Below are 15,663 nucleotides of genomic sequence, written 5' to 3'. Positions count from 1 at the left end.
ATGACTACTCCCAATTGAGGGTTGAAAAAGTCTAACACATTGAGGACTTTGTTTTCACCTCCCAGCCCTGTACAGATATTTAAAAGCTTTAGGACTTTTTCCCTAGCAAAATTCTTGTTTAGATCTAGGTTTTTCTAGTTGAAGGATACAATCGAGTTCATTTCTGTATTCGTTATCTTGAAGATAGTCTGTTAGAGCTACAGTGTGAAGCAAACACTAGTCATATTGATACAATTGCAGTGGAAAAGCTGGGGGGACCCTCAGGGGAAAAAGGCTCAGGAGGAGGGAATAATCAAGTGTAGGTAGTGGGAAAGCAGCTTTTCAGGCTCAGCTAAGGGGCTGGTGTACAGCTGTGGAGGCTTAATGAGACTAGGACTGTTGTAATTGCCCCTAAGAAAACCAGAACCTTATATTCTTTTCTGTCCCCCAAGGGAGATTGCTGTTCTCAAATTGCATGATGAATACAGGGAACAATAACTGAATACCTTCAAGTTCTCAGGGCAAGTTTCTTTCAAAGAGTAATTTGAGTTAGGAAACAGTGAAGCACAACACTAAATTCCTTGGGAACACCTGGTTACTCTGCCCTTCTGGTGACGAAGGGTGACCTCTTGTCTCCACATCTTGCATATATGATGGAGGGGTGAAAGACTAGTCATCTAAAGGCAGCCCCAGAGCTGGGCTGTAACTAAGACCCACTGCTGGTTGAATTTTGTGGCACTGCCAGTTTGGGGAGTGGAGGTCAGAAAACTGAAGGACAGGAAGCAATTAAGTCCTGAATTTCCTTATTTGCATCTACACAGCCAAAGCCCATTAGGATTGTGGAAAGGTTCTACCTTCCTTCTACAAGTGTGACCGCAAGAAGCCATCCTTGAACTCCATGTAAGTTTAATGAGGTAAAAGCAGGCAGCTTACTTCAACCACTTTATTTGAAAATCCTTAGTGATTTAACATCATGGTTCTTTTCTTGTGCAGGTAGCTAATGAGGCCTAGAGTTGCCACCAGGCCTGCTAAGGCACCCACAGCCACCACAGTCTTAAAAGCAACATATCCGGCAGCCCCGTGCCCTTTCGAGTCCACAGCATCTGGGAAGGAAGCAGACATTCAAGTCTTAAGATCATTTAAATCAAAAGGCCTAAGTCGGGGCGCCTGGGTGGCTCAGTCGTTAAGTGTCTGCCTTCGGCTCAGGTCATGATCCCAGGGTCCTGGGATCGAGCCCCGCATCGGGCTCCCCGCTCTGTGGGGAGCCTGCTTCTCCCTCTCCCACTACCCCTGCTTGTGTTCCCTCTTACTGTCTGTCAAATAAATAAATAAAATCTTTAAAAAAAAAAAAAAAAAAAAAAGGCCTAAGTCAAAGCCTGAGGGTCCCCAGAGAAGTGAGATTAAGCCTCAAAGGATTCATTTGGGAAGCTTACAACCTGGAATATAATCTACTCTTTGAGCCAAGCTCCTCCTCTCTCTACTCTGCTCCCGCGGCTGTTCCCAATTCCTACTTGCTTTTATTAATCTAAAAATCAGATGAGTCAACACCAGGAAAGAACCTGTTTCAGCCTATTTAACATTATGGCACTAATAGAAATGGTCCCGAGTGCATGATTTCTTGCAGGTTGTTAGGGATTTAAGACAGCTTACTTTCAAATTGTAGGCCTGGGATGAAGATATGGGATATTAACAGGAACACAATCTAGTACAGACTGAAGTTTGGCAGTAGTAAGGCACATGCCTTCTGACCTAATAGTTTCACTTCTAGAAAGATATCCCCCGGGGGCACCTGCGTGTTTCAGTTGGTTAAGGGTCTGACTCTTGGTTTTGGCTCAGGTTGTGATCTCAGGGTTTTGAGTTTGAGCCCCCAGGTTGGGCTCCGTGCTCAGCCAAAGTCTGCTTGAGATTCTCTCCCTGCAATCTCCCTGCCCCTCCAGTTTGTGTTCTAAAATCTTAAAAAAAAAAAAAAAAAAAAAATCCCGAATTTGTGTAGTAGGCTAAGATTTAAGAGCATTCTACTGTGGCATTAGTGACAAAACTGGAAGTAACTAGATACCCGAGAATGAGGACTGTGGCTAAGATAGAGCCATGTAGATGGAATCCGATATAGCTATTAGCAGTGAGGTAGTTCTCCGTACAGATTAAGTGGTTCTAACAAGTTAAAAAAAACATACAGCAAGTAGGTAGAACATATCAGGATTCCACTTGTGTTAAAAGATTTTTTTTTTTTTTAAAGAGGGATTTTTGGATGAGTACACAAGAGACTTAAAGGTATGGCTAGGAAGAGAGACTCGTTTTATTACTTAGGATTACTGTAAGCATGTAGTATTTGTGCATAGTTAAATTTAAACATAAATCTAAGATCTTGAATCCAGGAAGTACCCTAGGCTTTAAATCCATACCTCTGAGTGAAGAGCCATCTGACAACAGGAGGATGGGTCCTGGGAGACTTACTATCATTTTCTCTTCAGTGGCACCTGTGGCTGGGGACAGAAAACGGAGTTAGTGTCTGACCTCTGGAATAGGGACCAGTGGAGAGAGGTGTGTCGATGGACTTCTTAGAGCACATCTCCGCCGAGTCCCCGGCTCTATGTGGGTTTTCCCCACCTTTGCAGGAGAGGGCATATACTTCACTGTAAAAACAGGATAAACTCTCCAAGAATATCCCAAGAAGATTAAGTTCCCAGTTCACCTAGACTCCACAATAGTAACTTTTCAGAGTCACCTCTGCAAAAGATCAGGCTCCAGTCCATGTGCAAAACCAAATTTGCCCATAGTCTGATCAAGAACTTGCCATCTCAGCCTTATCATATGGGCAGGGTGAACTGGGCTGAGAAGGTTTCTTGGAACACGTGAAGAGTCCTAACGAAGCCCTCAATTCTTTATTTTATGTGAACTCTACACCACACGTGGGGCTCAAACCCACCAGTCCAAGATCAAGAGTCATAGTCTCTACTGACTGAGCCAGCCAGGTACCCCACAGCCCTCATTCTTAAAGCTTCCAATTCTGAAAGGATAAGGCTTGCTTTGAGGACTCACAGTAACAAGGACTTGAAATTTTTACCTCGCCGCTGTCTGGATGACACAGGGCAAGTCACAGAACACAGAGGGGAATCAGGAGAGAGTTGATTGCAGATTAACGCACTGCAGTGGAAGTAGACCTGGAAATAGAACAAGAGTGAAGTAGAACTGATGCACTCACATTCAACCTGTCCCGGGTGGCTTAATTGCTTACCAGGCTAGAGAGCACTTGGGCCTCTGATACAAAAGCAAAGGTCTTCACATCAAACCTCTGATAGTGATTAGGATATGTCACAGAGGAACCAACCGGATGGAAGGTGGTTCTGTAGTTGTCCAGGTTGTATTCACAGCTGGGAGGCACACACAAAGGAAGAACATCAGCCACATTATCCACACTCCCCCCAGCCCCCTGCCCCAAGTTTGACTCAACACTTGCCCAAATTCATCCATATATATTCTAACACCATCCAAACTGTTCTACCTTCTACCTGTGCCTTTTATTTAATATACTTTCTGATGTGGCCTATCCAACAATATCAAGTCATGAGTTATACATGCCAGTTCTATTTTTCTAGCCTATAGTAATACAATTTAAGTATCTATTTGTTTGCCAGCTAAACCCATCAGGAGCTACTAAAGTGCTGTATGTAGTTCTTCTCACTGGCTTAAATTCTTCCTACTCATCTGAGTGCCTAGTATGTCCCAGGCAGTTAGTATAGGTCCGTGACAAAGGTAGAGAACTCCTGCTACTTTATCTCCTTGATGACAGTTGAAGATGATAGCTATAAGGAAAATTGCATATTAGGTGGGGCTACACATAATCCTGGCACAGTAGTGTACCTGGAGTTTAAGGGCTTAGCAACAGATTACAACAGCTTCAAGGAAGGTAATGTGCAATTTCCATCCAGGTGCAAATGCCTGCAGGCAGAGTTCCCAGGACAAATACCAATTATTGAGTGTGTGTAGTTACAACTTAATAGCATTATGGTCTTCAGGCTAGAGTCAGATAGGCTTTCAAATCCCACCATTTACTAAATATTACTTTGGGCTAGTTATTTAAGCAGCAAGCATGGGTTTCTTCATGAAGTGAGGTGGCTAGTATATTTCACAGAGTGGTGAGGTTCAAATAATGCATGTGGAGTACATAGCACCATGCCTGGCACGTGGTAGAATAGGAACTGGAGATCTATTCTCTCCAGATCAAGAGTGTTGGAGCCAGACATCCTTGGGGAGGATCTGATTCTTTCAAGTTCAAGGGTAAGAGGAAAGCATGAATCATGCTATTGGACTAAGGACTGGTTACTAATGAACACAAAGATCAGGGCCTCTGTGACAGAGTGCTCTTCTGAAACCCAAGAGGGTTTTAGCTCTTGTCAATTTTGTTTCTAAAAGTGTTTGTGTTCGTTTTTGTTTGTTTTTTTAAAATAATCTTTACCCCCAACATGGGGCTCGAACTTACAACCCCAAGATCAAGAGTCACATGCTCTACTGACTGAGCCAGCCAGGTGCCCCTTCACTGACAATTTTTGATTAGCTGAGCTACCTTATGGGTTGAGAATACCTACCCATCCATGATAATATTCCACTGGGGGAGTGAGTCTGGGTCCATGGTGGGTGTTGCCCAGCAATCATCTAAGACCAGCTTGATGTTGGGGTCAGCCCTATTAAGGACTCTTAGTTCCAGGTAAATTGGTTGGCGGAGGTATCTCACCACGGGGTACTCCCTGTCCCCATAAGGTTGAAGGTAGGATTTATCTGAAATGGAATGGAAACATCCTCACTACTCAAGTTGTTGATGGTGGCAGTAGGAGCTAAAGCATCACTAGTGCTCCATTAGTCTGGCAGCATCAGAAAGTCCAGGCAAGATTTCCCTGAAAGTCTTTAGGCAGGATTTCTTAGGTTGTGAGGTCTCACCTGGGTAGGTTTGCAGGCTCAAGGCAAGTGGACCTGGCCTCACTGAGGCCATTGGAGGAGGAAGACTTTGGACATCGGTCTTTATTAGCAGGTCATCTCTGCTGTAACGGCACTTCACAGTCATTCTGTAACAAAATGGGGGGAGGGGGGAGGTGGTAAGATGAATTTTAGGTTAGAAGACGGCTTTAATTTAATGTGGAGCTTAAGTAGCAATTGCATCACACCTGAATTCACTATCTCTGGAAATTGTGCGTGGAGGGAGATCCGCCCAGAGAGCATGTATTTCATTTTCATAAATGACTTTGTCATCCTTGAACTTAAAATTAGAGAAAGGTTAGAAGTGGGTGACCAGTGATCTTACAGTCTAGTCTTAACACCTCACAGTCTGCTGGCACTCACCTTATATCTTGTTCCGCATCCGTTCAGGGGGATGTGAAACAGTGTCAGCCCTTGAGATGGAACCTTGAAGGTAGGTCGGCAGGACGAGTCTCCCACCCTGAGGGTATCCAAGTTTAGAGCTGGTTTTGTTTGGTGGCTGTAGACCTTGACATCCATAAACCCATCCTGGGTGCACAGGTCACCTATAACTAGATGGTGGTAAGAGTTTAAAGAAACATGTCTGCCATGTTAATGGTCATCTACCAACCTTCAAGTATGGATGAAGAGACCTGTAAGAAAACCCTGAGGGGCTAAAGTGAGTTGAGGGTCAGATTATGGCTTCGAGTGTAATGCCTTGCGTCATTATGTCCCTTCTTACAAGACTCACAAATCCTGAGTGGTTTGGGGAAGGGAATGGGGGGTGGGAGGGTAGTTGATGAAGGAACTAGTTTTTCCCATTGGCTTGACTGGATACAGGTTAAGTAAGAGAAGCACAGGGGCAGAGCCAAGACTGAACCAAAAATACCTACTCCACATCCTTGAGGAATCTGTAGGCATTTGGGGCAGTCTTCTAAACTTTTGTAGTCCTTCTAGTTACAGGTTGGAATCAATCTTATTTAGGTGGTGGGCTCAGGCTCCTAATGCAGAACATATCCAGGCTACTTAAACATGGATCCGTTATAGCGAGATCTACCCATATGTATATTTTGAAGGTGTTCTCTTCGGGCTCTGTTATAGCAGCTACACGGAGATTTCTGATCTGGTCAGTTTCCTCAGAGTATAAGTAAAACAGGGTCTGAACCTGTTTTCCCATATACACAAGAGCTAAGGGACAAAATGTTTCTTACCTATAGAAACCGGTGACTCACAGACACACTCGGGATAAACCACCATGGAAACAGTCTCCAGTTTAAAGGCAAAGGTCAGCTTGAGTGAAGCTAAGTAGAACTGATTGGGTAGGCATTTTTCAGAGGACTGAAATGAGACAAGAATTTCGATTAGCAGCCACAGGCCTGGGGGCCCAGAATAGCCCACAATGAGGCAGGAAGTTAGTACACTATATACCTATAGGGCACGCTCCAGAATTGATCAGGTTTCCCTTTAAACCAGAACAAGAGAGCCTATCACTTCTCCAGATCAGGATGCTGTCCTAGGCAGGAAATTTATTGCTTTAAACCCATGCCCTGAAACACCCAGCTCTGCATGCTCTTTGTACTAGACACTAAAGCCTGAATTAACAGATCCAATTCCAAAGAGCCGAGTCCTCTGCCAAGCCAGGTCTGAGTAAAAAGGACGCTACAAATGTTGTCAGTTGTTATTGCAAAACACACATACCCCGACATAAGATTACTCTGCTGTCCCTGGCAATTGCATCTGTCAAGAACTCACTTAGGCAAAGTGATCAACTGAGGCCTTTCCGAGTTTGAATCCATTATATGGACAGTTAGAATTTATGGTCAAGTCATCAGCTGTATCCTAAAGACTGTACTTCAAGCCAGGCTTCCATAAAGCTCAGTGGTTCATGATGGGAACATACTTTCATTTTGAGAAGAGTTTTGCTGAAGTGCAATCTCAAGCCCTTGGATTCTTCCTTCTCGATCCCATGGTCGTGCAGCTGGCTTACAGCAAAGTTCCTGTTTTCAAAGCTCACGGATGTTAACTTCCCAGGAAACTCTGGTATGGTGAGCATCACGTGTGTGGCATTACAGGTCACGGGATCTAGAAGGAATGGCCGACACAATGCCTATGATCAGCTTTCGTCCCCAAAACAGTGTCTCCCACAACTGGAGCTGCCCTTTCCTAGGGCCTTACCTGACAAACAAAGCATTTGTGTTGTTAAGATGAGCTTCTGCCCAAGAGATTCTTGTATCAATTTCACAGGTGCTGTGTAGAGGTGACTGTTACCTTGCTGAGGGTGGGGTGGAGGGAGAAACATTTTTAAAGACAACCGTTTACTTGAATTTCTAACCAATGCTAGAAGAATTGCCAGGGCAAACATATTCTCAAGTATCGGGCACTATTTTGGCCTGAGTAGAATTTAAGCATTTTGTCCAGATACTGTTCATCAGGTGCTACGATTACAAGATTTTAAAACTAGAACACCTGGCCAGTTAGCGTTGTCTAATGGTAGGACCTGTAGGTGATTTCTAGGCAGATGTGAGCAAAAGCTGTGGTAACAGCACTCAGAAAGGTTTACAGGACTCTGCGTGCAGTTTATACTCAATGTGTAACAGGACTGTTCTTGTAAAAATGGCTGACATGTAAGCTTGCTTAGGTGCCAGGACCTGTTCATTAATTCATTAATTTCACGTCTTGATTGTTGGCCCCAAAAGCACTAATTCCTACAGGAGAACCATATTATAGGAAAATGATAAAACAGAACACCTTAATTCATAGAAGACTTTAGTACCACCCTCTATCATATTATAGAATGATTATACATCAACGGGAAGAACGGATCTGTTTTGTTCACCCTTATATCTTTAGTCCTCAGTGCAGGGCTTAGCACATGGCAGGCATTAAGATAGCTGTGAAATCAATTGTATTCTCAGTTCATTTGAAGACATGGTTGAGAGGACACTTGGACTTAGAAATACTGGTCTGTGCTTGGGTGGTGGTACAAGAAGATTCACACCTACCACATAGTGAGTCACTCCAGTGGCACTGAATGACATTTGGATGCTTAGCTTGTTCTTATCAAAGAAGAAATTATATCCTTGTGTCATGGCCTCCTTAAAAGTCAGAGTTTGGACTTTTACACCATCACTAACCTCCATGATCCATCTCAGAGTCTTGTGTTCCTAAAGACAGAAGAGTCATTTAGAGGGCTGGTGCTCCCCTTAACCCTAAGACTATTTGTCATTTTAATATTTTATTTTTTATTTTTAATATTTTGTCAGAGAGAGAGAGCACACACAAGCAGGGGGAACCGCAGGCAGAGGGAGAAGGAGGCTCCCCGCTGAGCAAGGAGCCTGATGCAGGACTTGATCCCAGGACTCTGGGATCATGACCTGAGCCGAAGGCAGACGCTTAACCAACTGAGCCACCCAGACATCCCACATTGAATATTTTAAGTCAGGATTGAAGTTAGGTTACCTTTACTATAAACTAAAGGTTACTTAGGTCTGTAATTTAAAAAGTTACTTCCATACCGCATTTTCATCAGCCATGCCAGGAATAACATTAAAGGTAAACTGGAAGAAAAGAAACCATGATGTGAGGCTTTGAATTGGAGGAGCAAGTTTCTGAAATCACGCTACCTGACAGTATGTGCAAAACGCCCAGAGGAACTGCTATGTAGTTCTTACACCAAAAGGCCTGGTTGTGGTGTATACTAAGAAAAGGCACAGGTCCAGTCATGAAAACTAGCTGTGCCCTTAGGTATCATTTCATCTCTGAGTTTCTGATGCCATAAGGCAATTGGAAGATCTAAGCTCCCTTCCAGTTTTAAGTTAAGACAATGGATTCTTAGATGCACATTTTTTACCTTTGTCCATAGGAATCAAGATTTAGGTCAAGCCATGCAGTTCTATCATTGTTATAACAAAGTATGAATATATTTTATTTGTCCATTACCAATATTAGTTATGTTAGACTACAAAATTCCTGAATATGTGAATGGAATGTTTTTTTTTTTACTATATCCTATCATCTGGCATAGAACCTGGGGCATGACAGCTATTCAGTTTGTCAAATGATTATTAATGTGATTGCAGCTACCAATGGAATCTTTTCTACTGCTAGGTATGATGTGCTGAGCACTGTATATACCTTCTCAATTCTCAGTGCCACCTATGAGATTATTTCCCCCTATTTTAGACTTGGAAACAAAGGCTCAGTGTGGTTAAGAAATCAATCCAAAGCCACTCAACCAATTAGTAGTGAATACAGGATTGTAATCCTGATCCTGTTCCTAACCCCAGCTCTGTGTAGACCACCACATTTCCCCTACAGTAGCCATGAGAAGCAGTCAGCCTGCTTCACTCACAGACATGGAATCCTTTGTGCAGATAGTGGATCCTGCATGCTCATGGGTTTCTTCTGCTTGCACAACTGGACAGCTGATCGGATATATGAAAGCCGTATGTCTTGAAGTAGTACTGTTGTCTGTGAGACTGATGGTCACCTGGTGCTGGCCAAACTGTATGTAAATGGCATGGTAAGAAGAGTTAAGTGCTGGGACCTCTGTGGGAAAGGCAATTCCATAATACCATTGGACCCTGCTGAGTGGCAAAATTCTTGAGGTTACCAGTACCACAGGTTCTGGAAGGTACCTCATTCCTCTATCAACAGACTCTACAGCTAACCCTTTTAGATATCCCAGGAAGATTCCTGTCTTGGCAGCAAATAGCTCCCTGAGCTTCAGGCACTGGAGTTCTATTTGAGTTCTTCTTGACATTTACCTTTGTCTGAATAGCATGGTTCTGGCTAATTTGGGGCCTCTACCCAAGTCATTCAAACATGTATTGAGTACCTATGTAGCAGCCATTGTTCTGGGTGCCGGGCAGAGCCAACTTTGATATTTCCCTTGGTTTAGGGAACTTATAGTTTCAAGGGACAGCCACCCTTTTTCTCTAAAATATTAATATCTTAGGCTTTTTTAGGCCACATTATTTCTAGCATATATTTTTATTTTAAACCCTTTAAAACCTAACCATTCTTAGCTCAAGGACCATCACACACATGCACCCGTGCATACCATGGGCTACATGGGGCCATCCACAGGTTTTAGTTTGCAGACCACTGTTCTATAGGAAAGCAACTCTAAGCTCTCTAAAAGTTGGTAAGGGCTATTTGAGAAAGGAAAAAATTACTGAAGATCTGCACCGTGGAATTAGATGAAGTGGCCAGTTAAACAGATTTCTACCATGTACCTCAGACCTAAGTCATGAACTAAATGAACTAAGTCTATACTTTCCAAATTCCCCAAGTGATTCTTTGTGCACTACAAGCTTGAGAACTGCTTGGCGGGTTTCTTTTTACTGCTCCCAATAACCCCGATTAGTCAGTACTGTTGCTTGGCAATAGAGAAAACCCTATTGCTCAGCTGCTGCTTGCCTTCCCACACCTGTTTTTATAGCATAACACCTGTTTGCCAGCACCAAAATAGCCTTCCATTTCCCATGGAGGTTACAGATCAAAAATAGCTCATTTTGAGCATTTGTTGTATCTTGTTGCTGTGACAAGTTCTTCATCTGCATCTTATCATTCATCTTTAGATACCCTTTGGAGAGGGTACCATAATCCCCCTTTTCCAGCGAACAAGCAAAGGCTTAGAAAGGTTAGCTCTCTTGCTAGAGATCTCAACTAGATAGTGGTAAGGCCAGGACTCCCACCAAGGCCCCAACTTCAGGGTTTCTCAACCTCAGCATTATTGGCATTTAAAGGGGGCCGCCCTGTACAACGTAGGCTATTTAGCAGCAACTTCAGCTTGTATAGACAGCCCCCCACTCCAGCTGTGGCAGCCAATAAGGTCTTTAAAAGGTCTCCAAACATTGCCAAATATCCCCTGGGCAGACAAAACAGAAAGCAAAAACAAAAAGAAAAACAAACAAACAAAAAACACAACAAAAACAACCAACCACCACCACCAGGCACATTAACCACCCCTGGTTGAGAATAAATGCTCTACCCTCAAGCCTATATCCTTAGCTAGTAGGGTGACTAGTAGTAACTACTAGGATACTACCTCCGAAATCACTCCTCAAAGCGATTACTTACTACTCTCCTGGCACAGGTCTCAAATGGGGCCTTCAGGGTGAGCTTTTCTGGGTCCAGGATAGAAGTGCAGTTCAACAATTCAAAACTAAAGGGATCTACAGAAGCCAGAGCAAAGGGCCAAAAAGTACATTTCAGTGACAAAGTAAACCAAAGCTACATAGCCAAGACTGCCAATCCATTTCTAAGCTACTTCAAATCACTTCCCTTTTTATTGTCCCATGTGGGTGACATAACCCTAGCTTTGAGAGATGCTGTGATTTGCAACTAAAAATTTCCCAGGGGATTCTGAGATAAGACAAGTTTCTAAGGAAAGACAAGGTCTTCCACTCTTGGTGGCATCATGCAAATCAGGGACCCCTAGGGCATCATGGGAATTGGATGCGAGTTGCTCCCAAGTATGTATTCTGTTCACCTGAAAAATGGGGCTAGCCTTGAGCCAAGGGCTTTCTACTAAGACTAAGATAAGAATATACACATTACCTACCCACCACAGATGCATGCCATTTTTTGGTGCCCAGATTCCTTGGAAATTCCACTACCATTCTATTTTCATAGCAAATGACAGTACCTGAAGAGCAAAGGAAGCATTTAGGGTATCTCTGAGCAGCAGGAGGCAGGATTCCTACAGAAGTGTATGGAGGCACTTCTTCTCCAATAGGCATCAAGGAAGGATACCATTTGAGAGAGGCAAAGCTTGACCCCCACCCTAAAGGAGCTCACAGATTGGTGGAAAAAGATATAACTACTGTGCAAGAAGCTGTAAGAAAGGTCCCAATTAAATGCCTGGGGCTTTCTGAAGTTCTAGTCTAGGTTTAACCATGCATACAGGGACCAGGCTAGAACCTTGACAGTGAAGCCGATGGAGGTGGGAATGGTAGGTCTGTGAAGAATTGGAGAACAAATGTTCTGTCTAAAGACTTTTCAATTTGAAGTTTAAAAAAAAAATGCCCTAAGTGGAGCACCTGGCTGGCTCAGTCGGGAGAGCATGAGAGACTCTTGATCTTAGGGTCATGAGTTTGAGCCCCATGTTGAGTGTAGAGATTATTTAAACTTCAAATAAAATGCCCCACATAAGCCAAAGGACACTTTTTAAAGGCTAAATTCTACCTATAATCTGCTACTCTACATCCTCTCGCTCAGGTGAAAGTTTGAAAAGCTCTTATAAGTGGAACAGCTCCAATTTTGTCTGTTATGCTGATGCTTTCCTTAAGCACAAGTTTGTATTTGAAAATGATTGCTCCTAAAGATGGGCGCTTAGCATTGTGTTTTGCTGTTCTTTGGATACCATAACGCTTGAGCAATGAGGGAGTAGAAAGTAGTACAGGTGTATTGCAAGGTCTTTTGTTTAGCTAGTATAGCAAGCCCTAGGTAAGCAATGGAAAAATCTATTGACTTGGTCAAGGTAAGAAAGGGGGTGAGTGGAGATTGTCTGAGCCACGTTTAGGTTTCCTGGCTTTCTAGTTGCAACCTGTTTTAGAGATGCTAAGGGCATTTCCCCTCCCCCAACAGGCATACCTGGGAAGGCAGGATTCCCCAATTGAATAACACCTATTGAGTTCACTGAAGTCACAAGGATGAAGAATAAAGAAAGTGACCTGTAGGTGCTAAAAGGGGATTGGAGAGAGTTAAGGAGGAATGAATTTCAGCAGATAAGGCCATTGTGTTCCCTCCCTCTGCTGCCAGGATTACTCACCTCCAATCTGCACTAAACCAGCTTGAGGGACTCCCACCATCTCCTTTCCGTCTGCACGCCATGGCCAAATGTATCACCAAATCAATCAGGTAGGTGGGTGGGCGCCTCTGTGCTTTTTTTTTTTTTTATAGCAGAAAACAGGATGTGACCCTGCCCTCTCCCATTAGAGACACCTGAGTCTTCCCCAGCCCTCCCAGCTGAGAGGGAGGGATTTGGGACAGGAGAGGCTTTCTGGAAGGCCTGAAGGAAGCATAGTTCTGCCTTTTCTGACACTTGCGTTTCTGTTATTCTACCAGGTGCTCCGCGGGCCTGCCATGAAACCAGAGTTCCCTGAAATTGGCTCCAGGTGAATGAGTTGGTGTTTTTCTCCATAACACTGGGCAAAATTAGTTTCTCTGGGCGAAGTATTTGCAACTCCAATGTAGAGAGAAAGAAGGCGGTGGGTTTTATTGGGGAGAGAATCTCTCTTGTTCATATCACCTTTCCTTTATGTAACCCCTAGCCTTCGAGCTATGGTGGACATTACCCTGGCAATGTGCATGCAGTACCTTTACAGAAAATAGATGATATATTATTTCCCCCAAGTATAAACTTGAAGCATACTGCAAAAAATGCAGACAATTACAGAACGATATAGAGAAAAGGAAAAAAGTCACCTGTAATCTTGCCACTGCTAATATTTAGATATGTAACTTTACGGACTTTTTATACAAACACCACACACACTTAAAACCAACAACCTGGGATCAAAGTGTAAGTTCTGTTTCGTAACCTGCTTTTATTATTTTACATGTCATGGACATTTTCTATATCAAACATAAAGATCTCCATTACCATTTTTAAGGTTGCATCATGTTCAATGTCTAGACAAATCAGTGTTTAACTGTTCCTAATGATAGACATTACAAAAGCTTCCAATTTTTCATCATCATAAACCATAATATGATGGACATTCTTGTATATTTCCCTGCTTCACCCTTGGGATGAATTCCTGGAGGTAGAAATTCTGGGTCAAAGAGAGTAGTGATCTAAATAAGAATGTCATATTATGTACCAGTTGGGAGTTTACACATGGGGAAACTGAGGCAAAGCAACTTGCCCCAGCCTGTTGGCAACTGACTGTCAGAGCCATGTTGAGAACTCAGATTTTCTAAGGCCTAATCAACATATCTTTTCAGCATCTTTCACTGCAATTTGAGACACCTAGATGTCTGCAACCCATGTTCTTTTTTTAATTTAATTTTATTATGTTATGTTAGTAACCATACAATACATCATTAGTTTTTGATGTAGTGATCCACGATTTATTGTTTTCGTATAACACCCAGTGCTCCATGCAGTACGTGCCCTCCTTAATACCCATGTTCTATTAATAGGTGATTAGTGTTCAAATTCTGTGCAAGGCATGGGGTCACATTTGCAATTATTGATTTATGTGTTGTCTTTGTGGTGTAACCCTAGGAGTAATTTCCACTGCCTGTTACAGGTGTCTGAAATACAATTGTAGGTTAGAGTAGTATTTCCCCAACTTCCTTGATTAAAACATCACATGGGGCTCTCATTAACAGCACAAATTCCTGGGTCTCACCCAAAAGCTGTGGAATCAGGCTCTCCAGGGGAGGGTCCTGAGTGGATGTATTGGTTAACAAGCACCACAGGTGAGTCTTAAGATCAAGGAAATTTGGCAAATACCTGGAGGGAGGGAGGCAAGAAAATGAGTGGTTGCTAGCAGTTAACTTCTTCGTGGGAATTAACCCATTATGTTATATGGAATTGGGGAGCTGGAGCAAAAGTCAGGACAAGCAAGTCTCTGGGAGTAGAGATGGTGACAGGATTTAGATTCTGAGCAGAGGCACGATAGCAATAGTTACTCCTTTCCTCTGAAGTATAGTTTCCAAAAAGTGACACCTTTTCTGCAGATGTGAAGGTATTCTACCATGATGGGTTAAGGCTGTGATGGGAAGGCAGGAGAGGATGGAGTGTGGGGGGAAGATTCAGAGAGACCTGGTAAGAAGGTGAGAGAGGCAATAGGCTGATGTGTTGCTCCACCTTCTGAGGCCCTGCCTCCAAGCTCTCTTCCCCCCTGGCCCCCAAACTGTGCTTTTTCTCTAGAGTGTTAGGTCTTGCCTTAGAAAGGGTAGCTCTGGTCTCAGCCCCAAATTGGGGGTTCTGTGAGGCTAAGGGGCAGCACAAAAGCCCTGAGCAGGAGGCATGGAGAGAAGGAGGACCACTGTGGGCGCTGGTGAAGGTGGTGAGCACACCAGAGACTAATTTCATTAGCACACTTTGCTAATCACTACAAGGTATTCCCTCTCTCTGGATGGGTCTCTCCCAGAGGGTCCTGAGGTGACTTACCGCTTGCTAATCACCAGGCATTTCTTGAAGGGAATTTTAGGTTGTTATGCACGAGAACAAGGCAGTGTTGTTGTCTTATTTGGGCAAGTGCCCTCCTTACTTCTGAAAACAGTTCTTATAAGCAACAGTTTACGATTCTTAAATTCCAAGCTTCTTATTTTCTACAATATAAACATATTAAAGACAACCTAAATGTTATCATCAGGAGATGGTTAGATAAACTATGAATATCTTCAGATACTGAAATGAATCTGTGGATTCAGGTGGATCTGTGGATGCTGATATTGAAGATGTCCACAATGAAATTGGAGTTTTAGAGGTGTATAATTAATGTTTTCATATTTTACTTAAAAAAAAAGAAAAAAAACTACGTGTGTGTCTGTATATTTATGCGTCTGTGCATGGGTATATAAATGTGTATTTGCATTGAAAATCCAGGAAGGCATTTCCAGAGAGCTAACCATGTTACCCAGGGGAGGAGACCGTGCAAGTAATCAGGCAGTCCAGCCAGTCAGGCTATGCTCGCCATTTACAACTGTTGTCGGTTGTGATTGATTTGTGCTCTCGTTCTACTACTGGTTGTAAATATATGTACTATATCA

The 15,663-nt window shown here is 43.1% G+C and overlaps 2 protein-coding genes across 3 annotated transcripts in view; one reads left to right on the top strand and one right to left on the bottom strand.

The window, feature by feature from the left end:
* Positions 1-920: 920 nt before the first annotated feature.
* On the bottom strand, positions 921-12,768 carry ZP2 (zona pellucida glycoprotein 2). Its single transcript, XM_034988096.1, is given in 18 exon segments — positions 921-1,082; positions 2,382-2,495; positions 3,044-3,140; positions 3,215-3,350; positions 4,566-4,755; positions 4,915-5,039; positions 5,139-5,230; positions 5,314-5,501; positions 6,141-6,267; positions 6,830-7,011; positions 7,105-7,201; positions 7,932-8,093; positions 8,445-8,486; positions 9,281-9,433; positions 11,014-11,108; positions 11,498-11,581; positions 12,529-12,617; positions 12,707-12,768. Coding segments are annotated over 18 exon segments (2,181 nt in total). The 3' UTR covers positions 921-936.
* Positions 12,130-15,663, top strand: part of ANKS4B (ankyrin repeat and sterile alpha motif domain containing 4B) — a 20,160-nt gene continuing 16,626 nt past the window's right edge. The window contains exons 1-3 of one of the 2 annotated variants that reach the window (XM_034988090.1): positions 12,130-12,610; positions 12,697-12,795; positions 13,003-13,052. The gene's annotated coding sequence lies outside the window, so the exon portion shown is untranslated. Of the gene's footprint in view, positions 12,796-13,002; positions 13,053-15,663 lie in introns of both variants that reach the window. The other variant, XM_034988089.1, reaches the window with a different exon arrangement.

This window comes from Mirounga leonina, unplaced genomic scaffold, assembly GCF_011800145.1.
Source record: "Mirounga leonina isolate KUSES-001 unplaced genomic scaffold, KU_Mleo_1.0 Mir_448, whole genome shotgun sequence".
NCBI lineage: Eukaryota > Metazoa > Chordata > Mammalia > Carnivora > Phocidae > Mirounga > Mirounga leonina.
This window is presented reverse-complemented; position numbering and strand designations above follow the sequence as displayed.